Below are 27,711 nucleotides of genomic sequence, written 5' to 3' on the forward strand. Positions count from 1 at the left end.
CAGAAAGTCAAGTTGAAAGGTCTAGAGATTGACATAAACATCCTGTGCTTTCTGTAAGTGTTCACTTACAGATCATGAATCTACGGCAACCATTCTCAAACAGGTGTTTATATACAGCCTGCACCGACTGATTTATTCCCTCGACAAGTATTTTGTGAGAGCATACATGTAGCAGTCCCTGCACTTGGGCCCAGGATACAGTGGTGACCAAGACAGAGAAGATCCCTGACTCTGAGAAGATCAGGCACATATGTCCTAAGTTATTGCCTATAGGGTAAATAGTACTTAGGTCTCTGCCATTACAAGACCAAAGTAGAAAACCTGGAATATTTGGGGGTGGGTAATGAGGAAGCAGCAAGGGGCAGTAAAATATTGTTTGGGGGAGTAAGAGTTTCTCATACAACGGGACTCCTCTAATGCCTCCAACACAGCATTCATTCTTGTTTGCTTGTGCCCTGTAAGATAATGCAAAGGCACTTGCACTTTGAGTCCCAGAAGGAGCAGAGACTGGAAAAAAACAAGAAGACTGCGGCCTGACAAAGAACCAAAAAAAGACTAATTAGCTAAGAGTTCTGGTCCGGGCGTGGTGGCTCACGTCTGTAATCTCAGCATTTTGGGAGGCTTGAGATGGGTGGATCACCTGAGGTCATGAGTTCGAGACCAGCCATGACCAACATGGCAAAATCCCGTCTATACTAAAAAATACAAAAATTAGCCGAGTGTGGTGATGTGTGCCTGTAGTCCCAGCTACTCAGAAGGCTGAGGCAGGAGAATTGCTTGAACCCGAGAGGCGGAGGTTGCAGTGAGCTGTGATCGCACCACTGCACTCCAGCCTGGGCAACAAAGCGAGAGACTCTGTCTCAAAAAAGAAAAAAAAAGAAAAAAAGAAAGAAAAAAGAGTACTGGGCCAGACATGGTGGCTCACACCTGTAAGTCCAGCATTTTGGGAGGCAGAGGCAGGAGAATTTCTCGAGGCCAGGAGCTTGAGACCAGCCTGCACAACATAGCCAGACCCAGTCTCTACAAAAAAATTAAAAATTACCCAGGCATGGTGGAGGCTGAGTGGGGAGGAGTTGGAGACTACATTGAATTACGATTGCGCCACTGCACTCCAGCCTGGGGCAAAAGAGCAAGACCCTGTCTCTTAAAAAAAAAAAAAAAAAAAGAGTTATGGCTAGCACTGCTCAGCTTAGTGAAGCTATCTGGCCACTGTCATCATTTATTCAGTACCATGGACCTGGACCAGCATCTTTTTGCTGAGTTTTGAGTGTATTATATAATTCCTGATCAGCATTGTTAGAGCTTTGAATACCTCTTGAGCAGTCTATCGAAATTAGTGAACTGAATACATACTTCACATTTTGAATAGGTAAAACAGTCACATGGCTCGTAATTCAAAAAGTATAAGAGTACACAGTAAAAAGCCTCCCTTTTACATTTGTTCTCTCGCTGCTCAATATCCCACCACTGAAGGAATCCAATTAGTTTTTTAAAAAAACGTTTTGTGGGTAAATAGTAGGTATATACATTTATGAGGTACATGATCAGTTAGTTTTTTAGATATCCTATTTTATCATATTTTATGGGTATAGTAAGTAGGATTTTTAAAAATAAGTTTTGGCCAGGAATGGTGGCTCACGCCTGTAATCTAGCACTTCAGGAGGCTGAGGTGGGAGGGGTCTCTCAAGCCCAGGAGTTCGAGACCATCCTAGGCAACATGGTGAAACCCTGCTTCTAAAAAAAAATTTAAAAATTAGCCGGGCGTGGTGGTGTGCATCTGTAGTCCCAGCTTCTCAGGAGGCTGAGGCCCACTTGAGCCCAGGAGGTTGAGGCTGAGGCTGCAGTAAGCCATGTTTGTACCACTGCACTCCAGACTGGGCAACAAGTGAGATCTTGCCTCAAAACATTTTTTTTATTTTATTTATTTTTTGAGACCTAGTTTAGCTCTTGTTGTCCAGGCTGGAGTGCAATGGTGCCATCTCGGCTAACTGCAAACTCTGCCTCCCGGGTTCAAGTGATTCTCCTGTCTCAGTCTCCCAAGTAGCTGAGATTACAGGCATGCGCCACCACACCCAGCTAATTTTGTATTTTTAGTAGAGACAGGGTTTCATCGTGTTGGTCAGGCTGGTCTCGAACTCCTGACCTCGAGTGATCCACCTGCCGCAGCCTCCCAAAGTGCTGGAATTATAGGGGTGAGCTACTGTGCGTGGCCAAACTAAATTATTTTATTGTGTATATTGAACGTATACAACATGATGTTATGGAATATGTCGTGTATCAATAGTAAATAGGTTACTATTGTGAAGCAAATTAACATATCCATCGTCTCACATAGTTACCTATGTTTTTGTGACAACAGTAGCTAAAATCTACTTATTTAGCATGAATCTTATACACAGTGTAAACTTATTACCTATAGCTCTCATATACATTAGCTCTCTAGGCTTGTTCTCATGTACATTGGCTCTCTAGACTTGTCCTAAACATCTGCTACTTTGTACCCTCTGATCTACATCTCTGATTCTCCATCACTCCACCCCACAACCTGCTCCGGGTAACCACTGTTTTGTTGTCTATCTCTGTATTAGGTATAGTAAATAGGATTCTTAACTAGCCTTCTAATTTGAGAACCGTATCTCAGCCCTGTGACAACCTGTTCTTCTAGAGTATATCCTGTTCCACAGGATTTATATGAATCAGAAGTTCAGATTTTCATTTCCAGATGAGTTTAGTGTGAGCTGTCCTCAAGAGGGAAAAAAACAGAAAAAACAATTTGGAGAGACAGGAAAAATGTATACGTTAAAGTGTTAATACTCTCAGAGAATTTTATGCCATCAAACCAATCTCTACCAAACAAGGTTATACTATCAAGTTTTAAAAATCTGGTTTCCTAAAGAAAACTACACATGGTTCTATGAAATTACAAAAAATAAGTGATTGCTAAGTGCTGTGTACTGTTCTAAGTACCTTATACAAATTACATCATTTAAACTTCCCAACAACCACATGAAGGTAAGTATATTTAATAGGTGAAGAAAACAAAGGACAGAGAAATTAAGCAAAGTGTGTTTTCAAACCCAGACTGGGGGCTCCAGAGCTCTCACTCTTAACCTGAATGATACTTATGTCTGTTCTGATAGAAAACAGACAAAAGGAGGCCAGGTGGAGTGGCTCACACCTGTAATCCCAAAATTTTGGAAGGGCCGAGGCAGGCGGATCACTTGAGGCCAGGAATTCGAGACCAGCTTAGCCAACATGGTGAAACTCCATCTCTACTAAAATTACAAAAATTAGCAGGGGGCAGTGGCACACACCTGTAATCTCAGCTACTCTGGAGGCTGAGGCAGAAGAACTGCTTGAATCTCGGAGGGAGAGGTTGCAGTGAGCCAAGATCATGTCACTGCACTCCAGCCTGGGTGACAGAGTGAGAGACTGTGTCAAAAAAAAAAAAAAAAAAGCACCCGGCACCTCTTTTGTTTTTTTGTTCTCGTCTGTTCAGAATTTTTTGTCTTCAAGTGTTAGTATCCATCAAAATTACCCCTGATGTTTAAATGCAGATTCCCAGGTCTCAGCACTGACCTAGAGAATTAGAATCCCTGGGGGAAGGGCTCCAGCTGCAGGAATGCTTTTTTTAAACAAACAAACAAACAAAAAAAAACAGTGCCCTAGATGATTCCAAGGCGGGTGGCTGGTCAGCATACTCTGACAAATATTGTACATATGGCAGTTTCTTTCCCAAAATTGGCCACAACCATACTTTCCATCACATATATGCTGCTAGTTCCTAGAGTTTTGCAGCTCCCCTTTCAAGAGGTGGTGTCCATGTTCCCTGCCCTTGAGACAGGGTGGGTTTTGTGGCTGGTTGACTGATGGATTATGGTTATTGTGATGCCATGTGACTTCCACGAGGCCATGTGATTTCCATGGCTGGGTCAAAAATGGCGATTTAGTGTCCATTTCAGCTTGCTAGAACACTTAACTCTTGGAGCCCAGCCACCATGCAATGGGGAAGCCCAAGATGCCCCAGGGAGAGGCCCACCTGGAGTGAAACTAAAAGCCAGCACCAACTTGCTCGCCTTGTGAACCAACATGGAAGCCAATTTTCTGGTTGCACAGGCTGATGCAGCACAAGCAGAGTGTGCCTTCCTGCCAAGCCCTGCCCAGACTGCAGACCTACACACTCCCAACACAACAGCACTCCGCCTTTCTGCCTACCAGCATGAATTATCCTGGGTCCTCTATAAAATATTCTGAAAAGTGTATTTGTCCAGTTTCATTTACTTTTGCAGATTCTTCTAGTCACAGAACCACCTACTGCAGACTTCTGGTTGTTTGAAATTCTCATTATTACCTCTGAACCTTGGCTTCTCATCTAAAACGTTCTGTTAATAATAGAGCCTACCTCATCTGTTTTATAATTGAATGACGTATTAAATTTATGTAATCATTTAGCATCGTGCCAGCACTAAATATTTCTTATTGTTCTTAGTAGGTTTCTTGTATTCAGAGCTCCAGTTTCTTTAGTGCACTATTTTTTCTCTCTCATAGCTCAATGCCATTTCACAGGCCATTTCCTATGCTTGGCATACTCTTCCCTACAAGGTCAGATAGGTTCTTACTCATCATTTAGGACTCCACTTATTTAAGAAGGCTTCCCTGAGTTCTCAAGCAGTTAATGCCTCTCTGCTAAAATAGCACCTTGGAGGAACCTCTATTACAGCCCTTAACACATTGGATTGTAACTAATTGTTTACTGGGCTCTCTTCTCCCTTAGAATGTAAGTTCCTGGGAGGCATGGTCAGTCCTGTCTTCATTTATTCACCATCTACTGTCTGTTAGTGTGCTAGGAAACACTGTGGTTAAGTAGTTAACAGCTCCTTGGAAAAGGTTAACTCTCTAAGCCTCATTTGTAAAATGGAAACAACACCTCCTCCTTACGATTGCTGTGAAGATGAAGTCAAGTGCTTGCTAACAGTCCATCACACAGCAAACCATCCGTCATCAGGATAAAATGCTTCCCCAACAATTCAATTTTCGGGCACCCCCACTCTAATTCTCTCATAGGACCTCGCACTCTATGAGTAATCTCTGGTTTACGGATTACTCTGGGTTCTTTAAACCTCTCCTTGGTCATTCGTCCTGTTAACAATTCTGAGTCTCAACTGTTAGGTCTAGGCGTTCAGAACCATTCTTCCCGCCTCCAACTCGCTCCAAACCCTTTTCCTTCTGCCTACCCTGGGCCTACGGGGCGTGTGAGAGGTCCGATTTATACAATTTAAACATCAAAACTCCCCCAACAGCGTGTGAGTAACTGGAGAGACCCCCAGTCAGAGCTTTGCCACCGAGTTTCAGTCTTGCCCTCCCTTTGAGGAAGGAGCAAGACGATGAGCCCCACCTCAGTCGTTCACAGCAGGGAACGCGCGCAATGCAGGCTGAGCTGAAAGAACGAACGCGTGAATGAATGAATGGGCTACGTCGGACGCCAGGCCTCTGTTACGTCTTCCACCGGCGCGGGCGTGGCCACGGTTAAGAGAGCCGCGCGCGCGGGCGCGCGCGGGCCGTGCCGTACCACTGTCGCGGGCAGGCTCGGCCACGAGCGCCGGAGCCCCGCGCCTCCCCGCGCGGCCTCTCCCAAGTCCCTGCACCGCCGCAGAGCGTCACTTCCGCCACCCCGGGCCGCGGTTGGGCGGGGCGCACGGGGGAGGGGGCCAGGTCGGAGGGAAGCCCGCCCGTGCCCGAGCCCGCGCCCGAGCAGGGACTACATTTCCCGAGGGGCCTCGGCGGCGGCTGCGGCGACGGGCGCGGCAACGTCCCCCGGAAGTGGAGCCCGGGACTTCCACTCGTGCGTGAGGCGAGAGGAGCCGGAGACGAGATCAGAGGCCGAACTCGGGTTCTGACAAGATGGCCGGGCTGCCCCGCAGGATCATTAAGGTAACCGCCCAGGCCGGCCTCCAGCTCTTCGCTCTGCTCTCGTCGGCTTAGCTGGGCAGGCAGCGCGGCCTCTCGCCTCCTTCGGCCTGCGGCCCGCCCGCTCTGGGAGGCCCGAGGCGGCGCGGAGAGGGGTTGGCCGCGGCGGCGAGGGAAGTCGGGTGCTGGGGAGGGGGCGCCGGGGAGACTTCCGGCCGCGGCGGGGCAGCCGGACAGCGGGGACCCGGGGCTTTCAGGCGGCCGCCCGGCGGGCTGGGGAGTGCTGTCCCGCGCCCCGGCGGAGGGTGGGGCGGCAAGGCTGCGGGTCTCTGGGCTTGGGCGCGGGCCTCCATAGCTTCTGAGACCACCCCCCGCCGGAGGCCGCGGGCGCGCGGGAATCGCGGCGGGGCTCGGACTCCTGGCGGGGATTGTGGCCCGACAAGGTCCCTCGGCAGCCGAGCCCCTCTTCTCCGCCCCGACTGGGCCGCGGAGGTGCGGCAGCCGCGGGTGCAGAATGAATGAACCGGGAGGGTCAGGCCGGGCGGGGCCCTGCGCCCCGGGAAGTGGCTCTGGGAGGCCCGCGCGTCTTGCCGCGGTCAGCACATGCTCGCCCCTGGTTGCGGCGGCTGCCTGGGTCCGGGGACGGGGGGGCCCCGCGCCCCGCTGCCCTTGCTTCCGCGATCTCTCTCTTCTAAATACGTTTCCGCTCGTTTATCTCTGCGAAGTGATTTTACTCTGGTTGGCAAACTCTTTCAGAGCTGTTCGGAGGAAATAGTTTTAACACAAGGCTGGGGGAGGGCCGCAGTTATGGGGGATTCTCTCTTCTCTCTTCTCTCTCTCCTCTCTTTTTCGTAGATATGAGGCCTCGCTATAGTGCCCAGGCGGATTCCAAAACTCCTGGCTTCAGAGATCTTCCTACCTTGGCCTCTATGGGGGATCTCGTGACATCTTTTGCCCCTTAATTTTGTGCGTTTTAATTATTAATTGGCTGTTTATGAATACTGTGTTTTGACAAGTATATATGGAACCATGACATTTTCGATTCTTTGATTTTGTAAAGTCTTAAGGAAATATCGACAAGCCTTCAGACGTGAGATATTCCTTGTCATCACAACAACTAAACCTTAAATTTTTGTGTCAGTTTTTATGAAGGAAATTAGTTGAACATTTATGTGGCTAAATGCGCCAGTTAAAGTGACTCAATTGCAGCATCATTTTGCTTGATATAACCTGGTGAACGTGTGTGTTAATCTTGTTCATTCTTGTGAAATCTATGGGGAGATGCATACTAAGTGGAAGACCTATTAGGCTTTGAGGATGTTGTACTGTATACCGCTTCATCCAATTGCATTTAAATATATCGGAGATGAGGGAGATGTCACTGACCTAAGGGTGATGATGTAGAGAAATAAGACGTTTTTGTATGGTAGAAATTCTTAGAAATGAGAGAAGTAGAGCAGATTGTCAGGGAGCACTGGAGTCTAATAATGTGAATCTTCATAGTCCGAAATTTGTTGTGTGTGGATTTATCTAGGATTCTGTCTAAGGAGTTTTAATTGTCATATGTATTGGCAGGTCCTTACAACGTGGTTTTATTTATAATGCAGTCACATGGTCCCCAAAGATCATGTTTATTGAGGCCCCAGTTGAAAAATGAATAGGGAGTGATAGAGCCATACATCAAATATCCTTGTTTTTGTTGTTATTTAGGTTATTGACTAAGTATATAATGCAAGTTGACATTCATGATAATTCTTTAAAATACATAAGGATTTAACACGCATTTTTCTATTTCTGGTTATGAAGATATGCCCGGTAATATGAAAGCCTTGGATGAAAAAATAAATTCTGTGGAACCTTGTTTATAAATTTACAGAAATGGTTTAAGGCAATAAGTTGAAGTCCTCATGATTCAATTCATTTGGCACACAGTAATTTAATTTACACTGGGCATTTACATTTTGCTGTTCAAACTAAGTAGTAACTCATACTGTGATATATAATCTTAATTTTACGGTATCTTGTTGAGAACATCTATCTAATGAATGGTACCTTGATTTGGGTTTTATCTTATTAGTTTAATGTCATTTATAGCTTAAAAGGATGGTTTTCTCCAATCCTTAAACAGAAGACTAAAATACTAGATTTTTAAAAGTGTCTATGCTTGTGTTATGTACGTTGTTCATAATCAGTGACAATGCTTTAAAAAAAATCAATTTATTTTTAAAAGTTGCCTCTTTTCTGTCAATCACTATACAAAGTTCTGTATGGTGGATGGGGGTAGCAGTATTGTCCTGAAGCAATAGGGACATGACTTTGTAGATTGGACTGTTAATTTGTTTTATTTCTGGGTAATCTTTGACTTTCTTCTTTTCTTTTTTCTTTTTCTTTTCTTGAGACTCGTCTCACTGCGCTCCCAGGCTGCAGTGCAGTGGCAGGGTCATGGCTTACCACAGCCTTGATCTCCTGGTCTTAGATGATCCTCCCACTTAAGCCTCCTGAATAGCTGGGACTGCAAGGTGCATGCCACCACACCCAGCTACTTTTTGTAGAGACGGGGTTTCGCCATGTTGCCCAGGCTGGTCTCAAACTCTTGACCTCACACAATCCACCCACTTCAGCCTCCCAAAGTGCTGGGATCACAGGCATGAGCCACTGTGCCCCGCCTGACCTTTGACTTTCAAAGGATGAAATTTAGTGTTGATATAACATCAGTGTTACCATTCTCATCTAATGAAAATGTTAAAATAAGGTGGCTTGATTTGCATGACTGTTAATATGATGCTTTCTAACTTACAATGATCACTATTTACATTTGTAGATTTCTTAACCATTTGATTCTTACAGACATTTTTGTGAACTAGACAATATATTTTGCAGTCTAGAAACTGACTTAAATGACTTTCCTAAGGTAAAGCTGGTAAGAGGCAGAATTTGGATCTTGATTAGTGTAACATTCCCCTGTCTGTTGTTACTGTAAAATGACTAACTACAAATACAAGATGATTTTCTGGACTACTATTCACCCAGTTGCTATCTCATTTAGATTCCTGTATCTAATCCAGTAGCTAATTCTGTAGGTTCTGCTTTCAATATATGCACTAAATCAGACAACTTTCCCCCCTGTGTCTTTCAAACCTCTGTTCACTTCCATCATTTACTGCCTGGCCTCCTGTATTAGCCTATCTTGGAGCAGCAGCTAGTGTTATCTTCTTAAAATATAGACCATGTTACTCCCCTGCTAAAAACTCTGTAGAGGTTCTCATCACACTTACATTAGAATCTTGCCTTTCCCCCCCTTAGCTATAAGGCCCTACATTCATCTGGGATGCCTACTTCTGAGCGCATCTGCACTTCTCTTCTTGGGTCACTCCACTGTGGCCACACTGTTGCTTTGCTGTACCCTGAACAATAAGTGGTTGAGCTTATTCCAGTCACAGGACTTTCCTCCTGTTTGCTGCATTGCTTGCTTTGTCCAGTTGTTCCGTTCTTAGCTCATATGTCATACCCTCTACCTAACCTGCCCCCTATAAACCAGTTTCCCTTTTTCCTCCCCCACAATTTTATCCTCCTATCTCCCTTTCTTCTGTATAAGTGCTTATTACTGTTCAAAGTTACGTTATTTACTGTTTATTTCTCTCTATTCCCCATTAAACCTTCATGAAGTTAGGGATTCTTGGATATCCCGGGCATTGCTCATTCATGCCTAGACCAATCCTTGGCACATAGTAGATACTGAAATATTAATAGACTAACTGAATAGATGAGCCTTAATCTCAATAAGCGATAATTTGACATTGTTACTGCTTGGTATATTCTGTCTGAACCAATGTCTGAACTAAAAGTTAAAGCTAGTCTCATTTTCCACCCATAAGCTCATTTAAAAACCAACATCAATCTTCTACATTATTTCTTTTTTGTGTGCCTACTCTGCTTATGTATCTTTTGTTATTAACTAGGAAATGCACACATAGAGCACATTGGAAAGGCTCTGAAGGATACATAGAGAATCCCTCATCTGTCCTTCAGCATTCCAGTTCCCCTGCGTAGACAACCACTGTTTTTGTTTGTTTGTTTTTTTGAGACGGAGTCTCTCCCTGTTGCCCAGCCTGGAGTGCAGTGGTACAACCTTGGCTCACTGCAAACTCCACCTCCCAGGTTCAAGTCATTCTCCTGCCTCAGTCTCTTAAGTAGCTGAGACTACAGGCACGTGCCACCATGCCTGGCTAATTTTTAGTAGAGATGGGGTTTCACTATGTTGGCAATGCTGGTCTCAAACTCCTCAAGTGATCCATCCACCTGCCTCAGCCTCCCAAAGTGCTAGGATTACAGGTGTGAGCCACTGCACCCGACTTCAACCACTATTTTTATTGTGTATCCTTACAAGAAGACCAGAGCAACTCTCTGCTATAAGTTAGGCGTCTTCTCCTCATGCAAATACCTCGATTCCCTTCTCTTCCCCTCTAACCACCTATGTATCTTCAAGTTGCCTTTTTTATTTTTTTTAAGAGACAGATCGCTGCTTTGTTGCCCAGGCTGGAGTGCAGTGGCTTTCCACAGGCGTGATCATAGTACACTATATACATACAGCCTCAAATTCCTGATATCAGGTGATCCTCTACTTTCAGCCTCCAGTATCTGGGATTATAGGCATGCATCATAGTGTCCCGCTTTGGCTCATTTTTTTTTTTTCGAAGGGCTGTTTAATGGAACCTTATGGTTAGACTTTATTTTATTTTTTTAAATATTGGAAATGTAATACTTTTTCAATAGAGATGGGGTCTTGCCATGTTGCCTAGGCTGTTCTCGATCTGCTGGGCTCAAGTGATTCTTCCACCTCGGCCTCCCAAAGTGCTGGGGTTACAGGCATGAACCACTGTGCCTGGCCTAGACTTTATTGTAACTAATTGCTTGTTCATAACTTTCAGAATGTTTCCTAAATTGTGTTATATAAAAAATGCTGTAATGAAGTTTTGTATGTATGGCATTTTGCACAAGTGTGAGTGATATTGAGTCTTGGTAGTTCTGTTTTAAGCTAGAATCTTTGGTTTCGTTTTTCTGCCTTATCTTCTGGACCAAAGCTCTTTTAGCCAATAAAAGTGACTGAAGCTGGGCACGGTGGTTCACACCTGTAATAACAGCTCTTTGGGAGACTGAGGCCCAAGGATTGCTTGAAGCCAGGAGTTGAGACCAGCCTGAGGAACATAGTGAGATCTCCGTCTCCACCAAAAAAAAAAGTGAGCAGTTAAAGCTTAAAGTCACAAAGGTTAAGAGGACCTAAAATGTTCCTCAAATGAGAGGTTCTGAATAATCCTGTCATAAAGAAGAATCACTTTCGGGAACTGATAAGTGAGATCTATAGTTATGGCCTTGGTCAAAACCAAATCTGTTTCAGCTTTACATGTTACATTGATATAGTGACTGACATTCCTTTCATCGTCTTTTCAGAATTAATCATGAGGGCTGGGCACTGTGGCTCATGCCTATAATCTCAGTACTTTGGGAGGCTGAGGCAGGAGGATCCCTTGAGCCCAAGGTTTCGAGACTGGGCTGTACAACATAGTGAGACCTTGTCTGTACAAAAAAATAAAATGAAAACTAGCCAGGTGTTGTGGCACACATCTGTAGTCCCAGCTACTCAGGAGACAGATGGGAGGATTAGTTTGGCCCAGGAAGTTGAGACTGCAGTGAGCCTAGGTCACGCCACTGCACTCCAGCCTGGGCGACAGAGTGAAACCCTATCTCAAAATAGTAATAATTATAATAATGAAAATGATAAAATACAGTCTTGGGAAAAAGTAGTTAACTTACCCTAGGGGTTGACTTATTTGATTAAAACCTAGTGAGTCAACCTGCTGGAATTAGAATGTTACCAGTCTTTCGCAAAATTTACTTTATGTCTCCCTTCCCCACTGGTCCCTTGTCTATGGTGCTGAAAAATTTACTCAAAAAAATACATTTAATTAATTTTTTGAGACAGGGTCTCTGTCACCCAGGCTGAAATGCAGTGGAAAACTTTACTCTTCTATTTGGTGTGATTTAGCCTCAAAATCTTAAAAATCAGATATGGATGATTTTACATTGAGACTTGAGTTTACTTTTTTAATAGGATTTTTTGAAGTACACGCATTATTTTTTCCTATTACTGTTTAAAAGCCACTCATTTGATAGGTATTCTAGTGCATAAGGTATTTTTTTTTGGTAAGAAAAGTGATTTAGAAAACTCACCATTTATTTATTTATTTACTTACTTACTTACTTATTTATTTATTTATTTATTTGAGACAGGAGTCTTGCTCTGTTGCCCAGGCTGGAGTGCAATGGCACAATCTTGGCTTACTGCAACCTTTGCCTCCCAGGTTCAAGCAGTTCTCCTGCCCCAGCCTCTGGAGTAGCTTTACTCTCTGCGTTGGACTTTTTTTTCTTTTTTTTCTTTTTTTGAAATGAAGTTTTGCTGTTGTTGCCCAGGCTGGAGTGCAATGGCGTGATCTCGACTTACTGCAACCTCTGCCCCCTGGGTTCAAGCAATTCTCCTGCCTCAGCCTCCCTAGTAGCTGGGATTACAGGTGTATGCCACCATGCCCAGCTAATTTTTGTATTTTTAGTAGAGGCAGGGTTTCACCATGTTGGTCAGGCTGGTCTCGAACTCCTGACCTTTGGTGATCTGCTGACCTCGGTTTCCCAAAGTGCTGGGACTACAGGTGTGAGCCACCGCGCCTGGCCTACCTGTTGTTTTAAGCTCTGAAAATACTTTTCTGATAATATTTTTTTCCAACTAAAAGAAGGCATGGAAAAGTTACCATGATGTTTCAGAAATATACCTACCTCCGGGTGGGGGCAGGGGAACTTAGCCAGGTATGGTGGTTCATGCAGTAATCCTAACAGAAGACTGAGGCAGGAGGATCCTTTGAATCCAGGAGGCCAAGGCTGCAGTGACCTATTAGTGGCACCACTGCACCCCAGCCTGGGTAATAGAGGCAAGACCCTGTCTCTTAAAAAAAAAAAATAAAAAAACTCATTATGATGAAGACGGATTTGTTATAAGTTGTAATTAAAATCACCTTTGGAATTTAAAAAAAAACTTGTAAAAAATTTGACCAGGAACAGTGGTTCTTTAGTTCTTTCAGTTGTCTCACTTAAGAATTTTCTGACCTCTTCCTAGGAAAAAAAGCTATTTTTTTTTAACGTATGACTTCTGGGGATTCAGATTCTTGCCAAGTTTATTTGTGGATTCCCTAGGTCTCCATGTGCTCCATGTTAAGAATCCCTGGACTGCTTTTGGTAGTGATTAAACTTTCAGGCTCTAAAGATACTGTTTTAATATACTATCTAATGTTTTGATTATGAAATGTGAACATAACTGAAAGTAATTTAAAAATAGCAGCCAGTTCAGTATTCTTTTTTAAGCTCTTCTGTGTCAAGCAGTTCCTTTAGTCCAGATTGATCAACTCCTGCACAATCGAAATTAAGTTTTGTCAAATTATCAAGCACTTTTAGTATTCATTTTGCTAAATGACTGTGACTGGAAATGTTATGCATTTGCTTTGCTGAAGTTTGGAATTTTTTCCACACGTGTTAATGACCACTCTTAAAACCAGGCTTTTTTTTTTTTTATTTTTTTTTTGAGACGGAGTCTCGCTCTGTCGCCAGGCTGGAGTGCAGTGGCATGAACTCAGCTCACTGCAATCTCCACCTCCCAGGTTCAAGCGATTCTCCTGCCTCAGCCTCCCGAGTAGCTGGAATTACAGGCACGTGCCACCACACCCAGCTAATTTTTTATTTTTGGTAGAGACGAGTTTCACCATGTTGGCCAGGATGGTTTCAATCTCCTGACCTCGTAATCCGCCCACCTCGGCCTCCCAAAGTGCTGGGAGTGAGCCACCAGAGTTTTACACATTAGAGAATGTCTGTTGTATCCTATTCTTTCTCTGGTGGGAATTTGGAGGCCAAAGAAGTTGGATGACCAGATTCCTGATGTACAATTCGGTTCTTCTTTTTTCCCTGTACCTTATAGGATAGTTTTTCCCTATACCTTATAGGATAGTTTTTCCCTATACCTTATAGGATAGTTTACCTGTGTAAATGGATTTAAGAAGAAAATATGCTACAGATTCAAGTTGTATGGATTCTGAACACACATTGTATTTTCTGTTATAATGAATTATGAATGCATATGTGCTATAGAAATAAATACTAGAAACAAGGAAATGAGGACAGCAGCATCCAGCAGGGGTTTTTGACATTACAATTATAGTAATCATAGTTCTGATTTAGGTGCCAAATTTGTATCTTATACAGTGCTGCTTTCTAAAAACAAAATAAATCTGAGAGGCATAGTATATGTAATAATATATCAAGAAAAAGAATTCTTATGTGTGTATGTGAAAAACGAGTTGGACTGTTGTTTCATTATAGAGTTGAAATTTTCTTTGCAAATATAATGTATGAAGGAATCAACGTGGATATACCAATTAGGGGATGAAATAATAGGGAATCTTTTAACTTCAGCTCAAATCTTAGCAGCTTTTAAAATTTCTTCCCAAGTGAAGTGATTGATGCCCCTAGGGTCTCTTGTGGCAGAAACATGACTGTGTGGTTGGAAGAACTGGATAATTGGTTAAGAGTCCTCAGAATCAACAGAAATACTTCATTATTATTCATTCTTTCAAGGGCTACATGACACCATTGGGGGCATTTTATATTTTTTAAAAATCCTGGCCAGGCGCGGTGGCTCACACCTGTAATCCCAGCACTTTGGGAGGCCGAGGCAGGAGGATCACAAGGTCAGGAGATCGAGACCATCCTGGCTAACACAGTGAAACCCCGTCTCTACTGAAAATACAAAAAAATTAGCTGGGCGTGGTGGCGGGTGCCTGTAGTCCCAGCTAGTCGGGAGGCTGAGGCAGGAGAATGGCGTGAACTTGGGAGCGGCAGAGCTTGCAGTGAGCCGAGATCATGCCACTGCACTCCAGCCTGGGCAACAGAGTGAGACTCCGTCTCAAAAAAAAATAATCCTGGATGAAGCTATTCTAAAATTTGAGTGCTTAGGCACAGACATTTTTACAGTTTTGAATTGGCCGGTAACTGAGATGCTTCTGAATAATTAGGATTCTACTGTAATTTAAAGTAATTTTAGATACTGGTTTCAGAATCTAAGATTGACATATTTTGCGTTGAAACAATTGGCTATGTTGTCTTTAGATTTTCAGATTTTTTTTTAGTTTTCAATACCTTCACATTATGTCTCTGTCAGTTTGGTTAATTTTGGGCAAATGAATTTATATTTTCAAAGTCTTTACAGTTCTAGGGATTGAAGGCATTGTAGTTAAGGAAACAGTAGAAAGAACTGATAACAAGTTTATATCATGAGACTACTGGTGATTTTTTTTTTTTTTTTTTTTTTTTGAGACGGAGTCTCGCTGTGTCGCCCAGGCTGGAGTGCAGTGGCGCAATCTTGGCTCACTGCAAGCTCCGCCTCCCGGGTTCACGCCATTCTCCTGCCTCAGCCTCTCCGAGTAGCTGGGACTACAGGCGCCCGCCACCACGCCCGGCTAATTTTTTTGTATTTTTAGTAGAGACGGGGTTTCACCGTGGTCTCGATCTCCTGACCTCGTGATTCGCCCGTCTCGGCCTCCCAAAGTGCTGGGATTACAAGCGTGAGCCACCACGCCCGGCCTACTGGTGATTTTTTTATTGCTCTATAACTTTCTTAAGATTACTTTATAGCTTATACTCAGGAAAATGTTAGTAAGTAGCTGTTTTTGTTTTGTTTTTTTGTGACTCTTAAAGACAGCTAGATTACCATCTTAGTATGAGGCAGGGACAAAGTGGTTTTAGTAACATAGGCCGATCCCGAGGCCAAATTTCAGTTTTCTGTACCTTGTGATTTGTGTATCTCTTTATCCATTCATGAGATTTTTTTTTTCAGTTCAATTAATTGGACATTCATTGAATGCATAATATGCATTTACCGGTAAGCCAGGTGAACAAGAAAGGCATCCCTATGTAATGGAAAACACAGTCATGAAACATGAAATTTCTGTGGCCCAGGCTGGAATGCAGTGACGTGATCTTGGCTCACTGCAACCTCCGCCTCCCAGGTTCAAGCAATTCTCCTGCCTCAGCCTCCTGAGTAGCTGAGATTACAGGTGCCTGCCACCACACCCGGCTAATTGTGGTATTTTTTAGTAGAGACAGGGTTTCACCATGTTGGTCAGGCTGGTCTCGAACCTTGTGATCCGCCTGCCTCGGCCTCCCAAAGTGCTGGGATTACAGGCAGGAGCCACCATGCCCAGCCGAGGAAGTGTTTTTAAACTTGAAGAGTAAGAGTTTGCCGGGCCAAGAGAAGGAGGGAGTGTGGGTGAGTTTTGGGCACATGGGGCAGCAGATATCAAAGCTAGAAGGAGAGACAGAAAGCATGGCATCATCTAGAAATATAGTATGTGATAGATAATAGAATCAGGGTCTCATCAAAAATAATTATTACTGTTTAATGACTGTGTTCAAAGAGTTGGCATCAAGAATTGTTAGGCAAACAAAGTGTTTCTAATTATGCAATTTGTGTTTAGTCTGTGACCTATTCACCAGCATGCAGTGTGGCAACTGTTCTGAAGTGAGGTTGGTCATATAATTTTTATTATGTAAAAATAGACATCTTTCATTGGCATTGTGTAACAGGCACTGTTCTAAGCATGTTACATGCATTAATTTACTTAATTCTAATTGCAGTTTTATGATGTATGGATGTTAGTATTATTCCTATTTTATAGCTATGGGAACCTGCACAGAGGGATTTATTAGTTTGTAGAGCTGTGATTTGAACCCAGGTGGTCTGATTCTGTAGACTGTGGGTACTGAAGATAGAATACGCCAGAACATATCTATTCCTAGATAATAACTGGCAGTGCATGTATTTTTATACTGTATCATTTGGACACATGAAGTGGAAACATGTTTAAGAACAGGATGTAAGTGCTTAGCTTACTTGTTTTGGGGTTGTGTTTTGTTTGGTTGGCTTTTTTTGAGACGGAGTTTTGCTCTTGTTGCCCAGGCTGAAGTGCAGTGGCACGATCTCAGCTCACTGCAATCTCCGCCTCCCAGGTTCAAGTGATTCTCCTGCCTCAGCCTTCCAAGTAGCTGGGATTACAGGTGCCCGCCACCACACCCGGCTAATTTTTGTATTTTTAGTAGAGACGAGGTTTCACCATGTTGGCCAGGCTGGTCGAACTCCTGACCTCGTAATTTGCCCGCCTTGGCCTCCCAAAGTGGTGGGATTACAGGCATGAGCCACTGCGCCTGGCTGTGTTTTTGTTTTTTGTTTTGTTTTGTTTTGTTTTTTTTAAGATAGGATCTCACTGTGTTGCCCAGGCATGATCATGGCTCACTGCAGCCTCAGCGTCCCGAGTAGCTGGGATCACAGGCATGCACTACCATCCCCAACTAATTTAAAAAATATTTATATATATATATAATTTATATTATGTATAATATATATTATATTTTATTTTTTTTTTTTTTTTTTTTTTTTTTTTTTTTTTTTTTTTTTTTTTTTTTTTTTTTTTTTTTTTTTATTATATTTATATATATATATAATTTATATTACGTATAATATATATTATATATATATATAATTTATATTACGTATAATATATATTTTATATATATATAATTTATATTACGTATAATATATATTTTATATATATATAATTTATATTACGTATAATATATATTATATATGTATATATATAATATATATATACATATATAATATATATTACATAGAGACAGGGTCTCCCTATGTTGCTCAGGCTGGTTTTGAACTCCTGGGCTCAAGTTATCCTCCTGTCTCAGCCTCCCACAGTGTTGGGATTACAGGCGTGAGCCACTGAGCCTGCTGCTTTCTTGTTTTTTTTTTTTAATCAGAAGTCTGTTTATTGTAATTTAATTAGAGGCTTTCCTACAAACATGAGACCCTGTTTAGTAACATAGTTCACCTTAAGATGGAATGCCTCTGGTCTGGATAGCATATTCTTTTCCTCCCCCTCCCCACCCAGCCAGTCCTGGATTTGAGGAAGTTTGTGGTTCTGGTGAGAAGGGACTCTTTGCTACTCTTTCTTACCAGCAAAATATACAGTCTTGAATCACTTAACGATGGAGTTACTTTCTGAGAAATGCACCATAGGCAATTTCATCATTGTGTGAACATCATAGAGTGTATTTATACAAACCTAGATAGTGTAGCATGCTACACACCTAGGCTATGTTGTATAGTCTGTTGATCCTGGGCTACAAACCTGTTTAGTATGTTACTGTACTTAATACTGTAGGCAGTTGTAATGCAGTGGTAAGTATGTGTGTATCAAAATAGGAAACGTACAGTAAAAATCTGGTATAAAAGATAAAAAATGGTATACCTGTATAGGGCACTTACCATGAAGGAAGCTTGCAGGTCTGGAAGTTGCCCTGGGTGAGTGAGTGGTGAGTGGATTTGAAGGGCTAGGACATTACTGTACACGACGATAGACTTTATAAGCATTGTACACTTAGGCTACACCAAAAAATTATTTTTTAAAATGTTTCTTCAATAATAAGCCTTGGCTTACTGTAACTTTTTTATTTTATAAAGTTACATTTTTAAACTTTTGATTTTTTTGTATTAACATTTAGCTTAAAACACATATCATACAGCCGTGCAAAAATATTTTTTCTTTATATCCTATAAGCTTTTTGCTCTGTTACAATCTTTTTTAAAAAAACTTTTTTGTGAAAAACTAAGACATACACACACATATTAGGCCTATTCAGGATCATCAGTATCACTGTCTTCCAGCTCCTCTTGTCCTACTCGAAGGTCTTCAGGGGCAGTTAACACACATGGAGCTGTCATCTCCTATGACAACAATGCCTTCTGGAGTACCTCCTGAAGGACCTGCCTGAACCTGTTTTACAGTCAACTTTTTTTTTTTTTTTTTAAATAAGCAGAAGGAATACACTCAATCGTTAAAAGTATAGTATAGTAAATACTAGGCAATAGAAATTTTTCAGTTCCATTATAATTTTGTGGGACCACTGTCTTTTGTGCAGTTCATCATTGACTGAAACTCATACAGCGCATGACTGTATTTAAAGTACCACTGAATCAGACTAATTTTAAACAAGAATTTTTTTTCTCAGTAAGCCTAAAAATATATTAGAGTTATCTTGCATTCATTTATATGTCAAGTTGACTTTTGTGTTTTCTTTTTTTTTTTTTTTTTGAGACAGTCTCCCTCTGTCGCCCAGGCTGGAGTGCAATGGCGTGATCTTGGCTCACTGCAACCTCCGCCTCCTGGGTTCAAGCAGCTCTGCTTCCTCAGCCTCCTGAGTAGCTGGGACTACAGGCATGCACCACCACGCCCAGCTAATTTTTGTATTTTTAGTGGAGACTGGGTTTCACCATGTTGGTCAGGCTGGTCTTGAACTCCTGACCTCGTGATCTGCCCGCCTCAGCCTCCGAAAGTGCTGGGATTACAGGCATGAGCCACCGCGCCGGGCCTACACTTTTTCAAGTAAAGCTCACTGTCCAGGACCCTGTCTTTAGTGTTGTGGTTCGGGTAAGGTTTAAACTAAAAGTGCTGTAAGCTCTATTCAGGGGCCAGCACTGACTGTGATTAGAGAAGTACTTGGCCAGACCTTGCCTATTTCTTCTCCTAGTTTAATTGGCAGGGCTGCTGATGTATTGTCAAGGATACCAAGACAAGAATCTATGGGCTATTTTCTCTGAACACTTGTTTCTAGTCTGAGTACTTAGTTCATAGTTATACATTGGAATTATCTGGGGATGTTTGTAAATTTAACATTGCCAGCCCAACATATTTTTGTTGTTTTAAGAGCTGCTTTTGATTTTAGTGTACACTTTGCAGAAACACTGGTCATATGAGTGCTTGGCTTCAATGCAAAGATGGGTAGAATGTGAGACAAAAGTAAAATCATACAGCTAGCGCTGCTTTGTATATAGAATAGAAAGGCATCAATGGGAACACCAAAGAAATGACAGACTGGCCTGGAAAATCCTCAAGACTGGTTTAGGGAAAGGTTTTTAGAGGGTGATATTTGAGCTGAATTTTGAAGCATAAGTAGAAAAGGGGGAGTAGAATGTCATTCTAGGTTAGACATACCAGACCCAGGAGATATTTGAACTAAGACTGTGTAACTTGAGTCAGCATGTCTATGCTTGGATCACAGATACTTAGCTTCAAAAGTAATCTTTTAATTTGAAGTTTCTTTTCTTCAGAAGTGTAGTTCATGAATATATATTCATTACTAAAAATTCTGTTGGCTGGGTGCGGTGGCTCATGTCTGTGATCCCAGCACTTTGGGAGGCCGAAGCAGGTGGGTTGCTTGAGCCCAAGAGTTCGAAAACAGCCTGGGCAACATGAAGAAGTCCCATGTCTACAAAAAAATACAAAAATTAGCCATGTGTGGTGGCACACGTCTGTAGTCCCAGCTACTAGTTGGGAGGATGAAATGGGTGGATCACTTGAGTCTGGGAGGTTGAGGCGGCAGTGAGCCAAGATTGTGCCACTATACTTTATTTAGCCTGGGCGACAGAGAAGATCCTGTCTCAAAAAACTGAAAACTCTGTTAACATGCTGTGAATATGTTATATACTAAATAGTCAAGTAATAGATATTAATAAATTATTTTCTCTTCACTTACTTTTACTATTCCAATCTCTAATTCATCGGTAAGATTCCAAAATCTCACTGAATATTGAAGGAAAACTCATGCTTCATTTATTTTTTTGAGGTATAATTCTCATACCATAAAATTCACCCACTCAAAGTGTACAGTTGAATGGTTTTTCATATATTCACAAAGCAGTACATCATCATCACTTGCTAATTAGAAGATTTTTGTCACCCCAAAAAGAAAAACCCTGTGCCCATTAGCAGTCACTCTACCTTCAACCCCTGGCAACCATTTATCTGCTTTCCAATTCTATGGATTTTCATATTTTACACACTTCATATAAATGGAATTATACAATATGTGGCCTTGTCTTTCTGGCTTCTTTCATTTAGCATGTTTTCAAGGTTCATGTATATTGTAGCATGTATTAGTACTTCATTCCTTTGTAAATATTTTAGCTGAAGTGTTTTCTAAATAAAATCTTTTAAAAAATGACAGTGCTGAAGGGAAGCAAGGTAGAATTTTTAGGAGATAGGTAATCTGTTGGCTCTCATAAAACTAGTCACATTTGAAGCCTGCATTGCTTTAGAACAGGGGTTTCCAACCTTTTGGCTTCCCTGGGCCACATTGGAATAAGAATTGTCTTGTGGCTGGGCACGGTGGCTCACGTCTGTAATCCCAGCCCTTTGGGAGGCCGAGGCGGGCCGATCCCTTGAGGTCAGGAGCTCGAGACCAGCCTGGCCAACATGGTGAAACCCTGTCTCTACTAAAAATACAAAAATTAGCCGGTTTGGTGGCACACGCCTGTAATCCCAGCTACTTGGGAGGCTGAGGTGGGAGAATTGCTTCAACCTGGGAAGCAGAGGCTGCAGTGAGCCGAGATCGTGCCACTGCACTCCAGTCTGGGCGACAAAAGAAAAAAAAAAAAAGAATTGTCTTAGGCCGCACATAAAATACACTAACACTAATGATAGCCGATGAGCTTAAAAAAAAAAAAAAAAAATCAGGGCCGGGCGCGGTGGCTCACGCTTGTAATCCCAGCACTTTGGGAGGCCGAGGCGGGCGGATCACGAGGTCAGGAGATCGAGAGACCACGGTGAAACCCTGTCTCTACTAAAAATACAAAAAAATTAGCCGGGCGTGGTGGCGGGCGCCTGTAGTCCCAGCTACTCGGAGAGGCTGAGGCAGGAGAATGGCGTGAACCCGGGAGGCGGAGCTTGCAGTGAACCGAGATTGCGCCACTGCACTCCAGCCTGGGCGACAGGGCGACACTCCGTCTCAAAAAAAAAAAAAAATCTGCTGATGCACCCATGAGAGGGGAGACAGCACTGTCCTCTCTCGCAGTTTTCCCTTAACACCCCCTTATCTGCAGACTTAAACTAGGAGCCCCTGGCAGAGTCCCACCTCCAGAATCACAAAAGTGTAGAAGGAAAGTGAGAGACATTGATTGACTTTTTATCTGACTTACTAGTTTCCTAAGGCAGAGATTTTTTAGAAAACTGCCTGGCCTGGCCCAGCCTATGATAGATAAGGATGGGGAAGAAGCCCTTGAGATGTGGCAGTATGTGGCTTGACTTCAGACTTGTCAGATTAGGGGTTTTATAGGGTTTTTTGCTCTTGTTTTGATTAAGCTTGTTTGACTTGCAGGGTGTCTCCTGTGTTCCAGCCACCCGATTACCTTCCTCAAGAAAACTGTTTACTTACACTATTTAAATTAGTTATTCTCAGGGCTATTTTTATGACTTTGTAGCTTTATTTTTTTTTTGGATGCAGTTTCACATAATACATTGCTGGCTCGTGTTGCTAGCAAGAACTGATTCCAGCATTTATATTCTTTGAATGTATTGTCGCATTCTTTTGGAGACTCAAGCTGTCCACATGAAGTGGATGAATTTGACCCAGTATTATTGTCCATGGGTACCCTATTGTAATATATCAGCCCTAATGTGTAAGTTTGTGCTTATTTCAGTTACATTAAAATCTGAGTTGTCTGGATCATTTCCTCCTCTGGCATAGTAGTGCGGGACGAGATAATCTGAAATCACAGAAGAATGAAAAATTCTGAGTTATTTACTCCAGCTGGATCTCTTAAGACTGTTCAAATTTCAGACCTAATTGATAATCTGTGAAATATTAAAGTCTCTAACCAAGCTGTTTCATTTCAGATTCTTCCCAAAACCTTGAGGTAGGGGAAAGAATCATCTTTAATATGTCAACTCGTGATTATTGAGGCAATTATCACTTTTTTAAATTGAGGAAAATGCTTATTAGATTGTTGAAGCTGCCTTGAGGGGCAAAAGAAGTGATAAGGCTGGTATCTCTGGTGCTTCGTAATTGGTCCGTTTAAGTGTATGACCTGTAGGGATAGTGTCAAAGCTAAGGCTTTTGGACAGACATGTGAAATAGTTTGTAAAGATTCGGTCTGGAGTCTTGCAAGTCTTTTTTTTCTGCATACTCCTGCTCTTTACAGTCACCGCTTGGCTAGGCCTACCATTTTTGGAAGTTCTTGAATTTCCTTTTTACCCAGTCAGTGATTTTCCTTGCTCTGTGGGGTTGGTCTCAGGTAGTTCTGCAGTTGATCTGTTCATTAACCAGTAAGAAATGCGAGACACACTGGTGTCCAGCATTGGGTCTGCAAATGTTAGACACAGGCCTTGATCTCTAGGAACTAGTTTAGTTGGAGAGACAGTAAGGTAGCAAAGTATGTAAGGGATGGCTTACAGAACGTTCATTCCTATTGTAGTCTGTTGCTGACCTCTTAATTGACAGTTGACTTTCAAGATGGTAGAAATGCTGCTTTTCATGACTAAAATAATGTTTTATGGCTCAGAGAGCCTTACTTCCTAATTCTCTAGAGCAAAACACTGATTTAGGGAATATGAAATGTATGTTTATGTATGGCAGGAACAAAGAATCTGAGGCCAGACTCTTGAGTTTGATTTCTAGCTCTGCCAAATATTTGCTTGGGCAACCTCATTTGACCTCTTTGCTTCTTTATCTGCTTAATATACTAATCTAGCTCTATAGTAATTGGAAGGATTAGAGTGTAAAGAACAGACCCTAACATAATACTGAGCCTTATATAGTGTTGGTTATTACTGTTTTCTGACTTTGCAAAGATGCTGCTTCACCATAAACATAAAAAGATTGAATGTCTTCCTAGTGTGTGGGGAAATGGTTTGTTCATTTATGTATTTGTTTCACAAAATAGATAACATTAAATGTAACTCTCTGAAGTGAGGCATAGATTTTGTGAAAGCACAGTGAATGTTCATTTACCGACAGTGGGTAGCAAAATGGGATGTTTTGGGTAAATAACATTTTGATTTCATTAAAATTATCATATGTGTAATCCATTTTCCATGGGTTAGGTAATAATAAAGTTGATCTTTGCAACTGCTAAATTGAAGTTTTATTTTTTAATCCAAAGTATTTCACTGTATAACTTCAAGAGGTGCCATTTATGCAGACTGTCATACGAATAGTCCTCTCCTGAAGCTGTGCGGTGTGGTTAGCCCTGAGAGAGGATGCTTACTGGGTGGGAGACAACCCTCCAATATCTGCATGCTTTCATGCTTCCTAATTTATCTCAGAGTTAGTATGCAGAGTGTGAAAGACTGTTTTAATTTTTCTTTCCTGATGGTTTGGATTTTATACAAAATGGTGTTAGTGGCACAATTGGATTGAGAATGCAAATCTGAGGGAAATGTAACTTGTTTTTTTGTTTGCTTCGCTGAAAAGTTCAACTGCTCTGCTTCCATCTGTTCTTGTCTTGCCTTACCTATTATGGAGTCCTCAGGCATTAAATTTTGTTGTGATTGCTGCATTTGAAACCAGAAGTAACCTGAAGAAAAAAGGTCGAGTAAGTAAATACATGGTAGCTATACTAGTATAGTCACTAGCTTGTAGGCCAGGAAAAGTACCTGTTTATGCCATATGGTTTTTAAAGAGTATTGATTTGTCTGTAAATCAACCAGCCTTGAGGAAAGTGGCTGCAGTGACACAGGAGTGAAAAAATGTAAACATATTAAACTGTTTTTAAGGGCTTTTGTCTTTATCAGAACAACAAAAAAAAAATTCTAGAATGTTAATTGGATTTTGGTTATTAGGAGAATGGCTAATTTTATTTAGAATAATTTTATGTGTTTCTTTAATGAGAAAGTGAAAAAAACTTGGGAAAAAAGCAGGTGCCCTTAGCAACAAATTTTCTCTTTATTTAGATACTGAACTTTGGCATAAATACCAGGATTACAGTTCATAATATCCTTCTCCTTCAGCAGGGAAGACTAAAACAGTAATTATAGGCCTAAAGAATATTATTACAAAAGGAGACCTTCCAGTAGAAAGAAGCATATACCAATAAGATTTAACTCATTCTAATAATAATAAAGTGTTCAGTCAATTTTGGTGCTATAGAGAACCTTTTAAATGTTCAAGGGACATTTTAGAAGGCTGGAGAGGTAAACGATTTGCCTATGGTCACATATCACATTGGTACAATTAAAATTGGAATTAAATTCAGATGTGCTAACTCTTGAGCCTCTTCCCCGCCCCATGCTAGGTACACCAGGCTGCTTAGTTGAATTTAACTGTCTAGTGTGAAATTAGCTCCTCCTTTAAAAGCTTTTAAGTAGAAGTTCTTTGATAAAGAGTTTAGTTGACTTGTGACTTTTGACTTCATTTAATCCCAAAGAGATATTTAGCTTCTTAACTTATTTACCAGCCCCCAACCCCCTCCTGTCTTGGTCTGCTAACTCTTAACCTTTTCTTCACTTCCTTTCCTATTGAGTTTAGACTTTATTTTTAGCAACCAACAGAAGCCAGCTTTGGCTAGTTTAAGCAGAAATGATATTAAGAGTTATTAGGTACCTCACATTCTTCAGGAGGGCCAAAGAAAAGAGGGAGCCAGGAACAAACTTCAGAATCACATCACGATGATTTCACTGCCCACACTGTGTGTAACACATTCTACAGTGTGTGCGGTGTGATTGTTGATGTCAAGCGCAGAATGCTACCACTAGAACTCTGTTGCTATCTTAGTGGTAACTACTGCAGTTCTCTCCAGAATGGGTTATTTCTTTGCTTGTGATGCGCAAGGAGTGCTGCATGCATACTACCAACCTCATTTTGCCCTAAATGCTTCCAGGCAGTCCTTTTGTGTGACCACGGGTAAGTTTTTCTTTTTCTACAAGTTACTTAAAATTTTTACAATTTTCTTAATCTCCCAGCTCCAACATTATACTAAAGAGTGGGAGCTAAAGGAACATAGGAATGAGTGGGGGAATTTTTACGATTGTTTAATAGTTAACATAGACAAATGACTAAAATTACACATAAGGGCCTGAAATGAATGACCAACTTGAAAAAAACAAGTAAAATTTTATGGAAGAAAAAAACCCCACAATCTACATAATTTTTTACATAAAAGCTGGATCAAAGAAAAAAACCAAGTTCACTAGTTTTTGCTAATAAATCTTATGATTTTAGTGTTCACCACATAAAACAGGCTTTTAAAAAATTTCCCTAATTTTAATTCAAGATGAATACAGAAGAACATTTCCTACCTCGCCTGCTAAGTTATATACCCACTCCCAGAACCTAAAATATGCAATGGGTTTGTTAATAGTGCCTTGAGGACCATGGCACACAGCAGTCCCAATGAACTGTGTTACTAAGCTAGGTCCTTTCTTTTCATTCAGCATTCTGAGATATCACTGTCAAATCATTCCTGAGATACAGAGTTCATTAAGATAGACAGCTACATTATTTAAATCACTAAAGTCTTATTTTTATTTTTTGAGCTGGTGCTAAGAAAAGTTCAGGCAATGAAGTGTTATGTCATTCATCAAATCAGGAACCGTAGAAAATGGAGACGCTTAACTGCCATGAGTCTACTAATTATAGTGCTGAATATTCAAAGGACATTTTTACCACCAAGAACTTCATGAGTGTTTTATGAAGGAATGGTTGACACCATCTTTAGCTGTGATGCCAATATTTGGAAATCTTTGAAAAAACAAAGAGGTAAAAAAGATGGAGATGAGATTTTTAATCTTTCCAGAAAACTTAAAAAATGTCTTTGGAAATAAAGAAGAACATAATAGCCCTGTAATCTGGTTCTGCTCTTCATATATTAATAGTATCCTAACTCACACGTCCTGTACCTTCTCTTAAGACCTTGACTACTCACAATGAAATAAACTGCTGGATGCCAAGAAGTTTTACTCTTCCTTCCGGTTGTTTAATACCACAATGCCATGAACAAAATAAGCAATGAATAAACGTTTGTAAGTAAATTTATATTTCAAAGTCACGAAACATTTTAGAGCATGTTGATTTCATGCACTATCAAAGATAGGCAAAATGGTTTACCATCTGATAATTCCAAGTCAAAATAATATATACCAATTTTTCAGTCAAATAAAGCGATTTTTTTTTCCTATTTTTATCTTAATAAGACTATACTTTTCTGGTTGCCAGTTCAAAAAGAAAAAAAAATTTATGACATTATGGCTTAAATTTACCTTTTTCATGAAGCACCACTTCACGAGTATGAAGGGTTGAAAATAGCCCTTTTAACTCCTGTGCTGTTTACTGTCCCTGCCAAACATTTGACATTTACTGCTTATGTAGTTAATTGTCTTTATTGTATACCATGAAGATTAAGAAACATGGGCCGGGCCCAGTGGCTCACGCCTGTAATCCCAGCACTTTGGGAGGCCAAGGCGGGCGGATCACGAGGTCAGGAGATCAAGACCATCCTGGCTAACACAGTGAAACTCCGTCTCTACTAAAAATATAAAAAATTAGCCGGGCGAGGTAGTGGGTGCCTGTAGTCCCAGCTACTCAGTAGGCTGAGGCAGGAGAATGGCGTGAACCCTGGAGGTGGAGCTTGCAGTGAGCCGAGATCGCATCACTGCACTCCAGCCTGGGTGACAAAGTGAGACTCCGTCCCCCCTCCCCCCCGCCCAAAAAAAAGGAAAAGGTTAAGAAACACACCCTGAAGCCAGACTGAATAGAGCCCAACAGCTTGGATTTGAATCTTCGCTCTGTCATTCGCCAGCTTTGGTTGATTACTCTTTGTTTCTCAGTTGTAAAATGGGTATGAGGATTAAATGAGCTAATATATATGTA

General features: G+C 41.5%; 1 protein-coding gene across 1 annotated transcript in view; it reads left to right on the forward strand.

Moving 5' to 3' along the window:
- The first annotated feature begins 5,521 nt into the window (after positions 1-5,521).
- Positions 5,522-27,711, forward strand: part of UBE2N (ubiquitin conjugating enzyme E2 N) — a 34,834-nt gene continuing 12,644 nt past the window's right edge. Inside the window, exon 1 of the mRNA XM_003259664.3 lies at positions 5,522-5,931. Within this exon, the coding sequence (XP_003259712.1) occupies positions 5,902-5,931 (30 nt within the window). The 5' untranslated portion in view covers positions 5,522-5,901. The remainder of the gene's footprint in view (positions 5,932-27,711) is intronic.

This window comes from Nomascus leucogenys, chromosome 10 (genome assembly GCF_006542625.1).
Source record: "Nomascus leucogenys isolate Asia chromosome 10, Asia_NLE_v1, whole genome shotgun sequence".
Lineage (NCBI taxonomy): Eukaryota > Metazoa > Chordata > Mammalia > Primates > Hylobatidae > Nomascus > Nomascus leucogenys.